This window comes from Coregonus lavaretus, assembly GCF_964263955.1.
Source record: "Coregonus lavaretus genome assembly, chromosome: 32".
In the NCBI taxonomy this organism is placed as follows: Eukaryota; Metazoa; Chordata; class Actinopteri; order Salmoniformes; family Salmonidae; genus Coregonus; species Coregonus lavaretus.
The window spans coordinates 8,183,520-8,203,969 of record NC_140019.1 but is presented as its reverse complement, the minus strand read 5'-3'; the positions used below and the strand labels follow the sequence as shown (position 1 = coordinate 8,203,969).

Genomic DNA, 20,450 nt, shown 5'->3' with positions numbered 1-20,450 from the left:
CATAAAATGGCATAGCAGACATGTGACAAGGATGTTTTTCTATCTGCAAAGTGTGGCAGGCATGGTGGTTAAAACTAATGAACTGTGACTGAGATAATCAACCTCTTGTACTTCATCACGCCAGACACTAAAACTAGCTACATATGTAGGATCTTAATTTGATCCAGTTTGCTACAGCAGGAAAACAATCCTGCAGTAACAGGAAATGTGAATTATTATGTGGATTATAATTCATGAAACATTTTTGTAGGGTTGATACATTTTTCGTTAGGGTAATCAAGGAAATTAATAACTTTAGAAGCCTTTTTAAACCTTGAATACACTAAAAGTTTGCATTTCATGCTGTGCAGGAAAATTCTCAGCAACAAAAGAGCTGTAGCTGTCTCACAGACAGACTGGACAGAGTCTGTCAAACTAGATCTGATCCCTACTTTCTGTGAGGAGAATGTGACTGACTATGCAATTAGATATTTGTTGTGACGAGAGCACTTCAGCAATTCTGTCTAGAGGGAAACATCTGTATCCTGTAATATATATCTATATATATGTCATCTGTATCTGTATAATACAAATTACAAAAAATGCTAATGCTTTTGAAAGATTTAAATGTTAATGTTGAGCATAATAATTAGAGGAACAGAATTCGTAAGAAAATACTCTCATTATGACACATCCTAGAGTCAACCATAATTCTGACAGTTTACACATAAACACTCACATAAACACTTCCATCATTCAGTTAAACTAAATAGGCTAGGTCAATTGAGCTGACCTCCACCAATCATATACAACCTATTCTTGTTAATACATTTATTTCCTTGCAATTATCAATCATTTATTTGCCTTATCCTGTTTATGGAATAGCATGTAATAGAAAGGAAATCTGCAAATGGCTTGCACCTGGGGTGGGATTTGATTGCTCCTCATTTAAACTGTCTGTGAATGTGACTTCCTTCACTCCCAGTGGACAAAGAGCTCCTTTAGGGTGAAACTGAATTAGCGCTAAAGCTGAAAAGATGATTGACATGCTTTTTAATCAGAAAAGCCTTCAATTTTCTGTCTTGTATTGTTTTGTTCTTTTTTTCCAGATAGAATTACCAACTGAATTCAGACTATGCCACGCTATTCCATTTCACACCAACCTTATACTCACTGCACACAGTTAATTTGTTCACATTAGATACATGCATACTTCACATTGATGATGTTTTGCCAAACGTATCAGCACTGTATCAAAATACACATCACCTCTACTGTAATCAATATAAATGATGATGGTGATGATGATTGACAATGATGATGATGACCATTCCTCAGCGATATCATCCAGTTTCATGAGTAGCAGCAGTGAAAGCAGCAGCATGCAATAGAGCAGGGCTTTACAATGGCATAATGGACAGAGGTAATATGGCAGTAACAGCGCAGTGTGTAGACAGTGTCAGTGATACATTCTTTTATCCCTTCTATGCTTGACATTCTTGTGAAATCACATCTATGATCACCACTGTCAAAGACCAGTATGAATTGCCTTTCAACACTGCTTGTTTGATATTGTGAATCATGAAGACTTTGGCTACACTCTTAGAAAGAAAAGCTTCATAATTTGTCCCCAAAGGAGAACCCTTTTTGGTTCCAGGTAGAACCCTTTTGTGGTGAAAAAGGTTCTACTTAGAACATTTTAGTGGTGAAAGGGTTCCACGTAGAACCTCATATTAGTGAAAGGGTTCCAGTTATTTTCAGAGGGTTCTCCTATGGGGACAATTGAAGAACCCTTCATGGTTCAAGGTAGCGCCTTCTTTTCTAAGAGTGTACTTTATTAACTGAACAATGCAAGAAAGACCTCACCAATCCAATGCTGCACCTGCACCTGTCTTTTTACAGGTATTATCCACATACATTCTGCCTCTATTCCTGGGCTATCTGGCACCCAGTCTGCAGCTCAACATCATGAACCAGACATACAGTTGAAGTCGGAAGTTTACAAATACTTAGGTTGGAGTCATTAAAACTCGTTTTTCAACCACTCCACAAACTTCTTGTTAACAAACTATAGTTTTGGCAAGTCGGTTAGGACATCTACTTTGTGCATGACACAAGTCATTTTTCCAACAATTGTTCACAGACAGATTATTTCACTTATAATTCACTGTATCACAATTCCAGTGGGTCAGAAGTTTACATACACTAAGTTGACTGTGCCTTTAAACAGCTTGGAAAATGTCATGGCTTTAGAAGCTTCTGATAGGCTAATTGACATCATTTGAGTCAATTGGAGGTGTACCTGTGGATGTATTTCAAGGCCTACCTTCAAACTCAGTGCCTCTTTGCTTGACATCATGGGAAAATCAAAAGAAATCAGCCAAGACCTCAGAAAAAAATTGTAGACCTCCACAAGTCTGGTTCATCCTTGGGAGCAGTTTCCAAACGCCTGAAGGTACCACGTTCATCTGTACAAACAATAGTACGCAAGTATAAACACCATGGGACCACGCAGCTGTCATCCCGCTCAGGAAGGAGACGCGTTCTGTCTCTTAGATATGAACGTACTTTGGTGCGAAAAGTGCAAATCAATCCCAGAACAACAGCAAAGGACCTTGTGAAGATGCTGGAGGAAACAGGTACAAAAGTATCTATATCCACATTAAAACAAGTCCTATATCGACATAACCTGAAAGGTCGCTCAGCAAGGAAGAAGCCACTGCTCCAAAACTGCCATAAAAAAGCCAGACTACGGTTTGCAACTGTACATAGGGGAAAAAATCGTACTTTTTGGAGAAATGTCCTCTGGTCTGATGAAACAAAAATAGAACTGTTTGGCCATAATGACCATCATTATGTTTGGAGGAAAAAGGGGGTGACTTGCAAGCCGAAGAACACCATCCCAACCGTGAAGCACGGGGGTGGCAGCATCATGCTGTGTGGGTGCTTTGCTGCAGGAGGGACTGGTGCACTCACAAAATAGATGGCATCATGAGGAAGGAAAATTATGTGGATATATCTCAAGACATCAGTCAGGAAGTTAAAGCTTGGTCGCAAATGTGTCTTCCAAATGGACAATGACCCCTAGCATACTTCCAAAGTTGTGGCAAAATGGCTTAAGGACAACAACGTCAAGGTATTGGAGTGGCCATCACAAAGCCCTGACCTCAATCCTATAGAAAATTTGTGGGCAGAACTGAAAAAGCGTGTGCGAGCAAGGAGGCCTACAAACCTGACTCAGTTACACCAGCTCTGTCAGGAGGAATGGGCCTAAATTCACCCAACTTATTGTGGGAAGCTTGTGGAAGGCTACCCAAAATGTTTGACCCAAATTAAACAATTTAAAGGCAATGCTACCAAATACTAATTGAGTGTATATAAACTTCTAACCCACGCGTGTTGAGGGTCAAACATTTTGGGTAGCCTTCCACAAGCTTCCCACAATAAGTTGGGTGAATTTTGGCCCATTCCTCCTGACAGAGCTGGTGTAACTGAGTCAGGTTTGTAGGCCTCCTTGCTCGCACACGCTTTTTCAGTTCTGAACCTGAACATTTTATTTTCACGTGATTGATTTTCACGCTGCCCTCTCCAACCTGGACAAGAGGAAGACCTATGTGAGAATGCTGTTCATCGACTAAAGTTCAGCGTTCAACACCCTCCAAGCTCATCACTAAACACCTCCCTCTGCAACTGGATCCTGGAAAGGCCGCACCAAGTGTTGAGGGTAAGCAACATCACATCCACCACGCTGACCCTCAACACGCGTGCTTAGTCCCGTCCTATACTCACTATTAAGTTTGCTGACGACACAACGCTGGTAGGCCTGATCACTGACGACGATGAGACAGTCTATAGGGAGAAGGTCAGTGACCTGGCAGTGTGGTGCCAGGACAACAACCTATCCTTCAACATCAGCAAGACAAAGGAGCTGATCGTGGACTACAGGAAACGGAGGGCCAAGCACGCCCACATCCACATCTAGTGGAGCAGTCGAGAGCTTCAAGTTCCTCGTGTCCACATAACTAAGGAATTAACATGGTCCACACACACCGACACAGATGTGAAGAAGTCACGACAATGCCTCTTTCCCCTCATGAGGCTGAAAAGATGTGGCATGGGCCCTCAGATCCTCAAAAAGATATACAGCTGCACCATTGAGAGCATCTTGACTGGCTGCATCACCACTTGGTCTGGCAACTGCTCGGCGTCCGACCGTAAGGAGCTACAGAGGTTAGTGCATACGGCCCAGTACATCACTGGGGCCGAGCTCCCTGCCATCCAGGACCTCTATACCAGGCGGTGTCAGAGGAAGGCCCTAAAAATGGTCAAAGACTCCAGCCACCCAAGTCATAGCCTGTTCTCTCTGCTACCGCACGCCAAGCGGTACCGATGCACCAAGTCTGGAACCAACAGGACCCTGAACATATTCTACCCCCAAGCCATAAGTTAACCAAATAGCTAAATAGTTAACCAAATAGCTACCCGGACTATCTGCATTGACCCACATATGCTGCTGCTACTATTTATGATCTATTCTGTTGCCTAGTCATTTTACCACTACCTATACTGTATTTACATATCTACCTCAGTTACCTCTCACCCCTGCACATCGACTCGGTACTGGTACCCTGTGTATATAGCCAAGTTATTGTTACTCATTGTGTATTTATTCTTCGTGTTATAATTATTTCTATAATTGTTCAATTTTTCTCTCTGCATTGTTGGGGCACGTAAGATTTAGAGCTAGTGAGTGATTTCCTCCTAGAGATTGGCCAGATATGCCATGTCTAAGACAAGGGCTACCTTTCAGTTCCTTGGGTACATCTTCACCTTGGCAAAGGGCAGACAGAGGTAAAATAGCACCTTCCATTTGTCCTTTTAAAATGGGATAATGTGCTTAGTGGTTGTCTCAATCAAACAGTTCAAGCATATAGTGAAATGGAAACTGAACTGGGTGTGTTGTCCCCACTGACCTGTCGTTTACTGTGGAACTCAGTCTCCTGATTGACTCCACATGTACCTGGCCTCTAACGACAATCCATATTATATTAAAAGACTCAGAGATGTTATCTGGATAATAGAAACACATTCTCTTTCACAATCCTGCTAATTGACTTTCAAATTAGCAATTTTTGTGAATAATCACACTCATCTAACCAATTCCATTTCCATTTAAAGTACAGTTCCAGTCAAAAGTTTGGACACACCTACTCATTCAAAGGTTTTTCTTTATTTTTACTATTTTCTACATTGTAGAATAATAGTGAAGACATCAAAACTATGAAATAACACATATTGAATAACGTAGTAACCAAAAAAGTGTTAAACAAATCAAAATATATTTTATATTTGAGATTCTTCAAAGTAGCCACTCTTTGCCTGGATAACAGCTTTGCACACTCTTGGCATTCTCTCAACCAGCTTCATGAGGAATGCTTGTCCAACAGTTTTGAAGGAGTTCCCACATATGCTGAGCACTTGTTGGCTGCTTTTCCTTCACTCTGAGGTCCAACTCATCCCAAACCATCTCAACTGGGTTGAGGTCGGGTGATTGTGGAGGCCAGGTCATCTGATGCAGCACTCCATCACTCTCCTAGGTCAAATAGCCCTTACACAGCCTCAAGGTGTGTTTTGGGTGATTCTCCTGTTGAAAAACTAATGATAGTCCCACTAAGCGCAAACCAGATGAAATGGCGTATCGCTGCAGAATGCTGTGGTAGCCATGCTGATTAAGTGTGCCTTGAATTCTAAATAAATCACAGACAGTGTCACTAGCAAAGCACACCCACACCATCACACCTCCTCCTCCATGCTTCACAGTGGGAACCACACATGCAGAGATCATCCGTTCACCTACTCTGCATCTCACTCTTTTTGGCCAATTTCTATTGTTTTGTGGTGGAAAACTGAGCGGGTCAAGCATAACACATCAACCCTCTTACCCGTACCTTGACAGGCTTGAAATGATTTAACAATTTCAATTTTTTTGTGAAACTTGCATTCAATTGCCCCTCCCTGTTGCACACACAAGCTTCAATTCCCCATGTCACAGGGGGATTTATGGATGATGTAAGATGAAGTCGTCAACCCTGTTACTTTATTTGGCACTTACTATGGACAATTTTTTCTTTAATCTCTTGAGATGGGAAAATATGTTATTTTATTAAGTTGAACATGTGCTCTTTATGACAGAATGTTAAAATGAAGTGAAACAAAAGTTTACACTACTCAGAAGGCACCTAATTGTTGGAATGACCCAACTACTGTATTGAAGGGAACTACTGTAGCTATCTAGTAAATTTGCTAGCACTTCAGTGGATGTTGATCACATTTCTACCAACAAATAATTTATGCGCTGTGTGTTGTGGCACTCTCTTCCACGTCGTGCATTATTTTCCACAGAATGCATAGCCCCTCGTTGATTAGGGGTAGTGTAACGCCAAGGTAGTGGGTTCGATCCCCGGGACCACCCATACACAAAAATGTATGCACGCATGACTGTAAGTCGCTTTGGATAAAAGCGTCTGCTAAATGGCATATTATTATTATTATTATTATCCTTTACTTATCTGAGTGTAACCAGAGAGACCATATTGAACATGCATGTATGATGGTCGCCCTATGTATGTGGCTGCAAGAAATTACTCTGGATGGATAATCATGTCATTAATTGCTAAATAGCAATTATGGGAAAAAAACATGGATAATCATCCAACAAACATTCCTTTGCATAATCTATAAAAGGGCTGACCCAACTGGGGAGGACGTTTGGTTTGGCCTGCCCCAACAAAACACACACATAAAAAATGTTGGCGAGTGAATGTCCCGCCTAGTTCACAGAACTGCGGTTGCGTGAGTAACCTCCAATAGCGGTCTGAACAAGCAGAGTGGTTTCTGTTTTCTTCCTACAAATTTTGCTCTAGCTTTTGAACAGTTGGAGCTTTCAGCTATTATTTTACTTTACAATGCTCACCAGCCACGCAGGGGACGTTTGAAGGGACGGTGACTAAACCGCAATTCAGAATAATTGTTTTCAACTTTCCAATATCTTTCTCATGCTTTTCAGTGACTTACTACTGCAAATATAAATTGTTACACCATTCCCATTTTGAAATAATTTGAAACATATTCAAGTTATTAGCCTTAGAGGTCAGACACACCAAGAAAACTGATGGCCGATAGGTAAAACAAAAGACACCGTCTGTTGCATACCGACCTGGTACGGACGAACCGGACGTTTCTACATGTAGAATCGCCCTGCGCCTCCGTGGACGACAACTTGACTTTGAACCAATCAGAGAGCACGGACCTCAACGTGGGGGAGCCAATAGGAGTAACAACAAAAGCAAAAAAGAAGGCACTTTTCCCAGTGTAATCTACCCCCTTTTCATCAGAATTGTTATAACTAAAACAATAAAGCTGCATACTATTACAAATATATATATTTTAGGAAAGGAGTTTCATGCTTGAAGAAGCGTTTTTTGTTAGGTTTGATAATGTGCACTTGCTCATTAGTTAGCTATCTTGCTAACTGAGCCAGGCAGTCACACACACTTCATATGAAACGAATGGGGATGATAAGTGCAGCACAATGCACACAATACTAAATGCTTTACCAAGTTATCTATCTAACAAGATGATGAAGAAATGATTTAATCCACTCTCCATTATCCCATACTGCCAGTGCCAGCTCGTTTGGTAGCTGTTAGCTAAACGGTTAGCTTCGCCAGTTAGCAAAACATTGCTAGCTAGCTACTCCACTGACTCTCGGCACCTAACATTTACATTTACGTCATTTAGCAGACGCTCTTATCCAGAGCGACTTACAGTTAGTGAATATTTTTTTTTTTTTATACTGGCCCCCCGTGGGAATCAAACCCACAACCCTGGCGTTGCAAACGCCATGCTCTATCAACTGAGCTACATCCCTGCCGGCCATTCCCTCCCCTACCCTGGACGACGCTGGGCCAATTGTGCGCCGCCCATGAGTCTCCCGGTCGCGGCCGGCTGCGACAGAGCCTGTATTCGAACCAGGATCTCTAGTGGCACAGTTAGCACTGCGATGCAGTGCCTTAGACCACTGCGCCACTCAGGAGTACAATAACAGGCAGCTGCTTCTTTAAAAAAACGAATCCATTGTGATTTAATTATATTGTTGCTAGTTATCTAGTTGTGGCCATCTGGCTAGTATCGACAAGGGCTTACTACACATTCTAGCTAGCTAGCAACAACATTCGAGCAGCTTGCAAGTTAGCTAATATTAGCTATCTAGCTACAAAGTTAGAAGCAGGCACAAGCCAAACAAAGTTTAAGAAAGCACTGCTACTGCCACCCTGTGCTCTGGACTATTTTAACGAGACTGACGGTGGATGATCTGTTCTATGTGAACAACAAAAAATGTATTGCCGACACTCTGGGCAGAGGTGCTAAGTCTGAATCCTTGGTGTGTCTGAGGCTTAATGAACATAGTAACTTGGTTGCAGTTTCTGTGCCAACATGGTGACATTTGTTTTTAATACATATTTAATACTGGTCATCAGAATGTGTTGTTAGGTGTCAGTTATATGACCACAACTTGATTCATGTTTGAAGTGTGGTTTTATGATTAATTACTAAAAGGCCATTGTTTAAAGACCCTAAAAAGCTATTGTTTACCTTTTATATTTCTAAATAGATAATGTACAGTATATTTGTTCGGCCCACAGCCCACCACTCAGATTATATTTTGGCCCATCAAGCGCAAAAGTTTGAGCAGCCCTGATCCAAACATAAAATGAACATGGCGTTGCATTATTTATATAACTAATAAACATGGACGTCATACTATTATTTGGCAGCAGTCCAGTACAACGCAAGCATGTGCCTTTGGTGATACTTTTCTTTTTACCTATCATTCCAGCACATGAGAAACTCTCTCTCTGTCACATTGCAGGAGTTATTGACTCTGAACTGGGGCTTTGTTTACATAGAGCTGTGTTGGACCTCTATACACCGTCATTCAGATGACCCACACATGAACTCCCACTCCAATGTCAATAGAGGTAGGAGACAGAGCAAGCTCACTGCATTCAACAGCTCAATCAATCCATTGGCTGGATCTTAGTAATAAAATATGATACAACAGGATGAGAATAAATAAGCATTCAGTTCTTAGTTTCATCACTGTTGAGGAAATGAAAGACTGGGTTTACTGATGTCCTGTGTTTGTATCTTTCACAATCATTGTCTCATATACTGTACGTACAGTGTGGATACTCCTACCCGGAAAGCACCAGACAAAATAAACGACCATAAACTGTTATGACCCTGTGCAGCTTACTCAACAATTACACAAGAACAACAGAAAGGCTACACTCTTAGAAAAAAGGGTTCAAAAAGTGTTCTTCGGCTGTCCCCATAGCAGAACTCTTTTGGGTTCCATGTAGAACCCTCTGTATAAAAGGTTCTACATGAAACTTGAAAGGGTTCTACCTAGAACCAAAAGGGTTCTACCTGGAGCCAAAAGGGGTTCTTCAAAGGGTTATCCTATGGGAACAGTCAAATAACCCTTTTAGGTACAAGACAGCACCTTTTTTTCTAAGAGTGTACCTATAGAATTACTGGAAAACAGCTTGAGTAGTACTATGTACAGATGTCGGATCTTAATATTACCCATTTCATTGCAGTAGGAAAATAATCCTGCAGCAAGAGGATTTAAATAAATATTTTAAATGAATAATCGCCGCCAGAGGGCAACTGAAAGCGGTGGTTGTAGGCTATACAATGCAGTACCGTACCTAGGGGGCTGTGGTTTGGGGAAAGCTCTGCAAACCAACCGACCTCATACCATCAAGTATCATCAAGTATTCTCACGGCTTGCTAGAGCATTGTGAACTGCTGTAGCGCAGTGGTCTGAGCATCATGCTTCAGCTTTGAGCATCATGAGTTCGCACCCAGTGCTGGGTAATAATTTTGACTTTGTATGTTGGTGTAGAATACTGTTATTATTTAACCAATCCTAAGGCTGCTGCCTACCTGCCTCCAAAGGCACCTACCTTAGTAGGTAGCACTTTTCCAGTAGGTTACTGCCATTTGGGACGGAATTCGAAGGCATCATCAAGTGATAACTCATTCACATTCTGCGAAAGATATAGCCACATTGTAGCAACTGTAGCGGCGTGAGCAACTAGTGCTAGCAATTCAGTGAACAACTATCCCAAAATGGAAATATCTGACACGAATAACAGGTAAACAAGTAACAGAATCGATCTCCTCAGTACCTAAATGATGAATGAAGTTGACACCAACCAGAATAATTATCCTACGGTTTAGGGTCCTCCTTTGCATGTTGCTTGGTCTGTTACTCCATCGCTGTGGACATGACAGGTAAGCTTGCATGCATGATATCATACAGGCTACGATTATTTTAGACAGCTAAATAAGCTATTTTACTGACTGTTTAAGAATGATTAATAGCCAGAATAGTGGTGTTTCACTGTGAAGCTAACATTGCATTAGAGCTGCTGTATTTTTCTAATGAGTAGGCTTGCATTGTGATTAATTCAGACAAATATCACACCCGTCCATACTATTAAATCACATGTTCAAGATAACATGGTTTTATATTAGTTGATAACTAATATTGAAAGGTGATATGATGCAATCTACTCTAACTAGATTAGAATGCCTAGGCTACTTCTTCCTAATGTAAGCTAAATGCAAATACTTGCATGTGATAAAGGATAACATGTACAATATAATGATATGCACTAAATGCATATCAAACAGGAATATATATATATATATATACACACATACATATACATATACACACTACCGTTCAAAAGTTTGGGGTCATATCTCAGACTGCCCATCTTAATCTTTTCTTTTTATTGGCCAGTCTGAGATATGGCTTTTTCTTTGCAACTCTGCCTAGAAGGTCAGCATCCCGGAGTCGCCTCTTCACTGTTGACGTTGAGACTGGTGTTTTGCGGGTGCTATTTAATGAAGCTGCCAGTTGAGGACCTGTGAGGCGCCTGTTTCTCAAACTAGACACTCTAATGTATTTGTCCTCTTGCTCAGTTGTGCACCGGGGCCTCCCACTCCTCTTTCTATTCTGGTTAGAGCCAGTTTACGCTGTTCTGTGAAGGGAGTAGTACACAGCGTTGTGCGAGATCTTCAGCTTCTTGGAACAAGAATAGACTAACGAGTTTCAGAAGAAAGTTATTTGTTTCTGGCCATTTTGAGCCTGTAATTGAACCCACAATTGCTGATACTTAACTAGTCTCAAGAAGGCCAGTTTTATTGCTTCTTTAATCAGCACAACAGTTTTCAGCTGTGCTAACAAAATTGCAAAAGGGTTTTCTAATGATCAATTAGCCTTTTAAAATAATAAACTTGGATTAGCAAACACAACATGCCATTGGAACACAGGACTGATGGTTGCTGATAATGGGCCTCTGTACGTCTATTTAGATATTCCATTAAAAAATAAGCTGTTTCCAGCTACAATAGCCATTTACAACATGAACAATGTCTACACTGTATATATCAATTTGATGTTATTTTAATTGCTTTTCTTTCGAAAAAAATGAAATTTCTAAGTGACCCCAAACTTTTGAACGGTAGTGTATATTCAATTAAATTAATACAGCATTGTAATTGCATTGATGCCTTCTCTCTCCTTGCAGGGAATTAGACAGATGAACAGCAGTCACCAGATGCCAAAGCCTTAAAACCAGAAACATGTGGAGACATCAACACTTGTAATTTTGAATAAATGTTACATTTTTTATTGGTTTTCCTGTATCTGTGCATGAGTCCTTAAAACACAGTCCATTGTACAAAATAAATTCCCAAGTAAGGGACATCTCAAGGAGATTAACCTCCAACATTCATAAGCTTGAGGTAAAATTTAGTCATGACAGCCACAGATCTGTTTATACACAAGACAGGAGTTTACAGGTTTTTGTTCCAGCCCTTCACTAACACCTAATTCAACTAATTGTGGTCTAAATTGAAGACCTGAACACAGTGCAATCCCCTGGGACAGAAATCCTATTTTAGAATGAGCTTTATAAATTACAATGTCCTGACAAATCTGCATGATAAACAATAACATGGGTGAATCTATTTCTATCTAACATTGTGATGTTGGCACACTCCTAAATAATATCCTGGGATATGGTGATTATCCTGGTGGCTGGGAGTTTCGCAACAAGTTATTTACATCTGCAGGGTGTCAGGGTGGGATGTCATTCAACCTGGAATAAGTAGAAACAAAGGGGGAGAAATTAACCTCACTGCTCAAATTTCAGTGCCGGTTGAAGTTGCTGAAGCCACAACTACCTTTATTAATGTACAGTCATTTTGTTAACAGTTTGGCATATTTTTAGGCTTGATGAAGTTGTTTACAGTAAAGAGTAGAATAACTTAGCTCTACTTTTATCCAGTAACACCAACACAATAGGGGAAGGAAAAGTAGCAAGCTAAAGTTAGCTAACGTTAGCTAGGCAAACAGACACTGCATGCTAGCAAAACACTCTTCAACAGAATGCACAAATAACTTGGCTGGCTAGCAAGCCTAGATTGAACAGAACACAGCTGGCTGCATTTCCTACGTTTTTCATCAGAAGTTGTTAAAATGTCTTACCTCTAAATGAGTCGGGCAGGACTGCTTTTCTCCTGCCAAGCCAATGCAATGGAGTGAAATGCGATCAGGTGCCAATTTAGTCCCTGAAAACAAATGGGAAAAAAATATTTGAAAACTCTCCAGGTCTTTACAATTGACACATTGCTGAATCTACGATTAGTTAGTTTAGTTGTTCATCTCTAAACAGCCGATAAACAGGATGAGATCGCCTTCTGGCTAGCTATCGTGTCCGATGTGTTAGCTAGCTTGGCAATGGGCTGATAATCACCAGTTACTCAACATTTTAATTCACAATTCATATGAAAGTAATTTCTTGAAAATGTTAACATAATGTGGTGAGTAAATAAATGTTATACTTACATTTCGTGGATTTCTGGAAAATGTTATCACAAGCGGGGACTTCTGTCCGCCATTAATTCCGATTTCTTAATTTTTTGCTGTGTTATGGGATAGCCTCCCGGCGATGGATACATTGGATTGGGACATGCCAATTTTGACGTCCTGCCTGGAAATTCTACCTCAGGCAGCAACCTTATTATCAGCAGCTGGTGTTGTTAAACCATCAATACATGCTAAATTCACCCGCACAGCTGATCTTAACTGCAACCATTATTGGTCACCTCATTACCGCTCCCTGAAAGATGCTATGTTCGCCCTCTGGTTGGTGTTGTCATCGCAACAACTTAGTCCTTTTTGAACAGACTAAGGGTGATTTATCTATTTGACAAGCATTCCGTACAATATAAATAAAGTATTTCCTTGTTTACCACAGCAAATCTACAGTGGCAATTTACCCGACGCTTTGTATGAATGGAAACTAATGTTGGTGTAGCCTACTGACTGTTATTATTTTATTTGTTTCCTATTTATGTTATCCAAAAGTGTCTGGTATGGTCATTTCCTATCAAGATAGGGTTTAAAATAACCCTGGACTGTCCATATTTGAAACGTGTAACTACTTCAAGTCAATTGGGGGACTGAGTTGTTTGTGGCAGAAGTGCATGGGCCAGAATCGAACCCACACCAACACAGTAGGCCTATATGTGCGTGCTGATTGCAGCAGCCTTAACCAATAGACCACCCCAGGCCACAATTTAACTAAATGTTTAGTTAATTGGTAACCTTAGGATATACTAGACACTTGTATGGCGTAGCCTAGTGTAGACCAATATCTATATTGTGTTATTAAGCTATATAAAACGACGGTTGTTGATGTATATGGCTACATTTCAGATACAATTTTGTGCATTTCAATGTTGCTGTAATAGGACCTAGGCCTAGCATTTGAGCAAGCGCAAGAGAACATAATTTTGATAGAAAGCCCTGATCCCAATGCCGCCGCATGGAGAGAAAGAGAACTGCAAATTTTCAGCCACTCATGATGCTCATTTGATTTTCCTGATGCATCAGGAACATTCTCTGTGACAAAACAGTGATCAAGTTACGTAAAAATCCGTATGAACAATTCAGCAGTATGTGTGTCCTAACTTGAACAAAGACAATGAAGTAAATTAATTCAAATTGTTTCTGAGGTACACGTAATGTCAGTGGAAATAATGAAAAAGCTGACAAAGCAAACATTGTGTCCTCCAGAAATAATCAAGACAGTTAGTATTAGCAGCACATACTACCAGGAGATAGAGATACTGTATCAGCAAGCAATTATCCACCCCTAATCTTTCACTTTTATTACCTCACAAATAATCCCCCCTCCAAGTGCGGCAACCCAACCTGTTAAATCTCAATCATCTGCGCACATGGAAGTCACACTGGTGGTAAGACTGGCACTAGTGTGTGGCTCTATCCACAATATCATTGAAGTTAACTCAGAAATAAAGCAAGACTTTATCTCACAGCTGCAGTCCTGTGAGGCTGTATCAAAGATCTCTGGAATTAAATCCCTGCATGCAGCAGACCATGGCTTAACTTCATGGCTACCTAAAGTTAAGATCATGGCTCTTTATACTCGTACCCAGGTTGAACATTTTAGATTTGGGCACTGATAAACGGCTATTTTGGAACACAGTGGCTGTACATTAACATGCTATACATGACGTGAGAATCTGGCTCTGAGCTTCACAGCGCTGTATTGGTTTTGAGTGACAGCCTTTCTGAACTTAGGCAACCCTCCTGCTAATTGGGCAACCGTAGCAATTTTTTTTGTGAACTGAGGGATGGAAATGCTGTAAACTGAATGCACTCATGACTCCTTTCTATGCGCACCAAAATTACGATCTGTTTCCCTGAATTGCATTGTGAAAGCCTAACACTGTAATATCATATTTTATAACTTAACTAGTCATGTTGGCAATCGAATAAGGTTTCAAATGATGCCCACCTGACCCATATTGCCATTTATATTGGGCCGTTTTTGGATTGTGTAAACAACAACAGTAATTGTTTGATGGCGGGGATGCAGGGCTGTGTTCCAAACAAAACAACTACAAGTGTGCTTGCTCAAGTTCCTCAACGGCACAGCTAAGAGATCAAAAAGCATATTATAGTTGAAGAATTCTTTGAGTCATAAAAGTGCATTGAAATGAATTAGGAACTGTGCACACTTTGGAGAGGTGTGTGGCCACTTGGCCACTCTCTCACTCAAACCCTTTTTTGTCTTATGTGCACCTACCCCACATTTTCCAGGAATATTCTTATCATGTTATTGAATGTATCCAGAGTATTTTAAGATTTCGTTATCAACAAATGCGGTGAAAAGTACAGTAAATGTAAAATGCACACAAATTCAACAGTGTAATGTTTGGATTCAGCCTTGTGTCAGGTGAACTGTTGTGTCCTCAACCTTTGGTCTAATAATATTCCCATAATCTCCACAATCTCCTAAATTTTCCCTTTCAATTGCAACCATGGTTATGTATATGCTTTTCATATGTCTTCTGTAAGAAACATTTCAATTTAGCCCTATCCATATAGGACATTCCCACGAGTGTAAAGGATTAATTGTGACAGGAAAGATTATGAATTTCAGCAAAGTCGTCAGTCAGAGTTCAAACTTTTTGTCCTGCCAAATGTCTTAGGTGGGTGCAATTTTTCATTTATAACCTGTCACCGAAAAAGTGAGTCACTCTCTGTAAAAAAAAAAGGAGTAGAAAAGGATTGAAGTTATATGTGGTGTGCTCTGATATCACTGACAGATGTGATAAATCACACTACAAGACATTAATACAAATATGTCCGAACAATGTCTAATGGAAAACTCAGCCTTTCTTTGCCTCTGCCTTTTCTCTGCTGCTTCAGCTGATAATTTTTTGCTAGCCCATCCCTGGGGGTTTTATCAATGGAGATTTTGACAGCTTTGTTAGGCGCATTACTATAGCGATTCAGCACCACAGGCTGGACCCATGCCTGGATGTTTCGTTGTTCTTGTTGTTCTTCTTCTTCTTTTTCATTCTGCAATAGGTTTCAATCGAGGTCAGCTTATCAGGACCACATAAACATGAGCTGAATGAATACACTCATTGTCATTGTCTCCTGAGTGGCGCAGTGGTCTAAGGCACTGCATCGCAGTGTTAACTGTGCCACTAGAGATCCTGGTTCGAATCCAGGCTCTGTCGCAGCCGGCCGCGACCGGGAGACTCATGGGCGGCGCACAATTGGCCCAGCGTCGTCCAGGGTAGGGGAGGGAATGGCCGGCAGGGATGTAGCTCAGTTGATAGAGCATGGCGTTTGCAACGCCAGGGTTGTGGGTTTGATTCCCACGGGGGGCCAGTATAAAAAAAAGATGTATTCACTAACTGTAAGTCGCTCTGGATAAGAGCGTCTGCTAAATGACTAAAATGTAAATGTCTATGAAAGCAGTCTCTAGATCTTTACTCCAAACACCAACAATCTGTCACGCCCTGGCTCTGGGGACTCTTTAATGTTGAGCCAGGGTGTTAGTTTCTAGGTTTATGTTCTAGATCGTGTGGATCTATGTTGGCCAGGGTGGTTCCCAATCAGAGGCAGCTGATTCTCGTTGTCTCTGATTGGGAACCATACTTAGGCAGCCTGTTTGGCACAGTTAATTGTGGGATCTTGTTCTGTATAGGTTTGTGGTGTTTAACCTTTAGACTTCACGTACCGTTTTGTTGTTTTGTTGTTATTGTTAAAGTACTCATTAAAAGATGTACGCCTATCACGCTGCGCCTTGGTCCGGTTCTTGTAACGAGCGTGACAGAAGATCCCACCAAAGAAGGACCAAGCAGCGTGTTCAGGAGCAAACACCGGGAAAGGAACTGGAGAAGTTGGTGATGTCCCAGGTGGGCGAATGGTGGTCTTGGGAGGACATGTTCACGGGCAAAGGGCCACGGGCAAAAGTTAAAGCCCTGGCGAGAGAGGAGGTACGGCGCCAACCGTGCCGTCGTCAGACAGGCGAGAGGCAACCCCAATAAAAAAATTGGGGGGGGCACACGGCATGGAAGACGGGGCTGCTGGAGGCAGCTACAGGGCGAGTTTGTGGACTAGTAGAGGAGGCCACCAGGTTACGGGGGCCATTGGTCATGAGGGGGAAGGAGAGTGTAGAGGCACGGTGAGAGGTACTGGGGTGTGTTACCAATCCGGTCCGGCCCGTTCCTGATCCCCGCACAAGGCCAGTGGTGTGTGTTCCCAGTATGGTCCGGCCTATTCCCTTCCCTCGCACCAAGTCTGTAGTGCGCGTCGCCAGCCCGGTCCGGCCCGTTCCTGCCCCTCGCACCAAGCCTGTGGTGCGGGTCGCCAGCCCGGCCAGGCCTGTTCCTGCTCCCCGCACCAAGCCTGTGGTGCGCGTCGCCAGCCCGGCCCGGCCTGTTTCTGCCCCTCGCACAAAGCCTGTGGTGCGCGTCGCCAGCCCGGTCCGGCCTGTTCCTGCTCCCCGCACCAAGCCAGTGGTGCGCGTCGCCAGCCCGGTCCGGCCTGTTCCTGCCCCTCGCACAAAGCCTGTGGTGCGCGTCGCCAGCCCGGTCCGGCCTGTTCCTGCTCCCCGCACCAAGCCAGTGGTGCGCGTCGCCAGCCCGGTCCGGCCTGTTCCTGCTCCCCGCACCAAGCCAGTGGTGCGCGTCGCCAGCCCGGTCCGGCCTGTTCCTGCCCCTCGCACCAAGCCTGTGGTGCGCGTCGCCAGCCCGGCCCGGCCTGTTCCTGCTCCCCGCACCAAGCCTGTGGTGCGCGTCGCCAGCCCGGCCCGGCTGTTCCTGGCCCTCGCACCAAGCCTGTGGTGCGCGTCGCCAGCCCGGTCCGGCCTGTTTCTGCTCCCCGCACCAAGCCTGTGGTGCGCGTCGCCAGCCCGGCCTGTTCCTGCTCCCCGCACCAAGCCTGTGGTGCGCGTCGCCAGCCCGGTCCGGCCTGTACCTGCTCCCCGCACCAAGCCAGTGGTGCGCGTCGCCAGCCCGGTCCGGCCTGTTTCTGCTCCCCGCACCAAGCCAGTGGTGCGCGTCGCCAGCCCGGTCCGGCCTGTTCCTGCTCACCGCACCAAGCCTGTGGTGCGCGTCGCCAGCCCGGCCCGTTCCTGCTACCCGCACCAAGACTGTGGTGCGCGTCGCCAGCCCGGCCCGGCTGTTCCTGGCCCTCGCACCAAGCCTGTGGTGCGCGTCGCCAGCCCGGTCCGGCCTGTTCCTTCTCCCCGCACCAAGCCAGTGGTGCGCGTCACCAGCCCGGTCCGGCCTGTTCCTGCTCCCCGCACCAAGCCTGTGGTGCGCGTCGCCAGCCCGGCCTGTTCCTGCTCCCCGCACCAAGCCTGTGGTGCGCGTCGCCAGCCCGGTCCGGCCTGTTCCTGCTCCCCGCACCAAGCCAGTGGTGCGCGTCGCCAGCCCGGTCCGGCCTGTTTCTGCTCCCCGCACCAAGCCAGTGGTGCGCATCGCCAGCCCGGTCCGGCCTGTTCCTGCTCACCGCACCAAGCCTGTGGTGCGCGTCGCCAGCCCGGCCCGGCCCGGCCCGTTCCTGCTCCCCGCACCAAGCCTGTGGTGCGCGTCGCCAGCCCGGTCTGACCTGTTCCTGCTCCCCGCACCAAGCCAGTGGTGCGCGTCGTCAGCCCAGTCCGGCCCGTTCCTGCTCCCCGCACCAAGCCAGTGGTGCGCGTCGCCAGCCCGGTCCGGCCTGTTCCTGCTCCCCGCACCAAGCCAGTGGTGAGCGTCGTCAGCCCGGTCCGGCCTGTTCCTGCTCCCCGCACCAAGCCAGTGGTGCGCGTCGTCAGCCCGGTCCGGGCCGTTCCCGCTCCCCGCACCAAGCCAGTGGTGCGCGTCGTCAGTCCGGCACGGTCCGTGCCTGTTCCACCTGTGCCTGGTCCGGCACCGGTCAGCTGCTCCACGCCGGAGCCAGAGCAATCCGCTCCACCGGTGTTCAGTCCAGCTCCGGTCAGCAGGGCCAGACCACGAGGGCGAGAGAGAGAGGGGTGGTCACGCCCGGAGCCGGATCCGCCTCCGAGGCGGAATGCCCACCCGGCCCCTCCCCTGTGGTGTTTGGTTGGCACGGTCGCAGTCCGCGCCTTTGGGGGGGGGGTACTGTCACGCCCTGGCTCTGGGGACTCTTTAATGTTGAGCCAGGGTGTTAGATTCTATGTTTAGTTTTCTAGGTTTATGTTCTAGATCGTGTGGATCTATGTTGGCCAGGGTGGTTCCCAATCAGAGGCAGCTGATTCTCGTTGTCTCTGATTGGAAACCATACTTAGGCAGCCTGTTTGGCACAGTTAATTGTGGGATCTTGTTCTGTATAGGTTTGTGTTGGTGAACCTGTAGACTTCACGTATCGTTTGTAGTTTTGTTTTTTGTTTAAAGTACTCATTAAAAGATGTACGCATATCACGCTGCGCCTTGGTCCGGTTCCTATAACGATCGTGACACAATCACGTGTAGGCTACACTAGAAACACGTTATTAACGCATACTTCTGATACCAGCTATAAACCTATTATTTATAAGTCATGCAGTCAAAATTATATGACCAGGTCAAGAGGGTAATGGTTCTATTTGTAAGGAGTGCTCTTGTCATTAAAGCTCATGTTCTGTATGATGCTATTTCAAGGATATTTCTATAGAAACCTATCCTCCTGATAGGAAGCCTGTCACAGGATATCAAATGAGGGTACATTGAGAAGGTAAGCAGGAAGCAGGGAAAGATGATGCCAGGGGAGGAAGCCTCTGGTTCCTACAAAACTGACCACAGGCATCCGTCGTCGTGGACTCAGGGACATTAGCCTTCCGATATCACCACCATCCCTTACTCTACCATACGTATACTGTATGACACCTAGCCGCTATTACATGTGCCAACACTTCAATTAATGGAAGAATCATGAATCATATCCAATGTGCACATTTCACATTTTTCACATTGTAAATGTGTATCCTTTTCATTATGCTATCAAGGACTTTATCAGTATATCTATCAACTTGGCTCAGACAAGAATTCCATTGATAATTCCATTCCATTGACTACCATATCCTTTTCAAGAGCACATGCGGTCATTGATGCAGTGTACTGTCCTTACCTCTCACTGCCGCTGATATCTACTTCCTCCATCACAGGCATCGGGCCCCCGGAACTTAGATTCATGTACCCATAAATGCAGAAACTCCCTACGAAACAAGGAGAAATAGAGGTTACTCAGATAGGGCAGTTAGGATTTATGGTGACTTTACAGAAATGCCCTGGAAATTACTCACTATACCTAATTTTGTAAGGCTGTCAACAGAAATGTATTGTTGAACAACTGCACAGATTTCAAAAGCAAAGCACGTATTTATCCTATGATTGAGAGGATTTAGGAGTCAGAGAAAAATAAAAGAGTATTCTCTAATCATTGAGCATTTTTTACCCAATAAATTACTGGGAGTTTATACATAGAGTGAGCAAACTCTCTTTGTTTGTTTTTACAG

At 44.1% G+C, this 20,450-nt stretch overlaps 1 protein-coding gene across 1 annotated transcript in view; it reads right to left on the bottom strand.

Annotated features, from left to right (window-relative positions):
- The window catches only part of LOC311107550 (5-hydroxytryptamine receptor 4-like), a gene marked incomplete at both ends in the record, with an annotated part of 113,030 nt that extends 92,903 nt beyond the window's left edge, over positions 1 to 20,127 (bottom strand). Inside the window, 1 exon segment of the mRNA XM_084150057.1 lies at positions 20,063 to 20,127. Coding sequence (XP_084006183.1) covers positions 20,063 to 20,127 — 65 coding nt within the window.
- Positions 20,128 to 20,450: the final 323 nt, after the last annotated feature.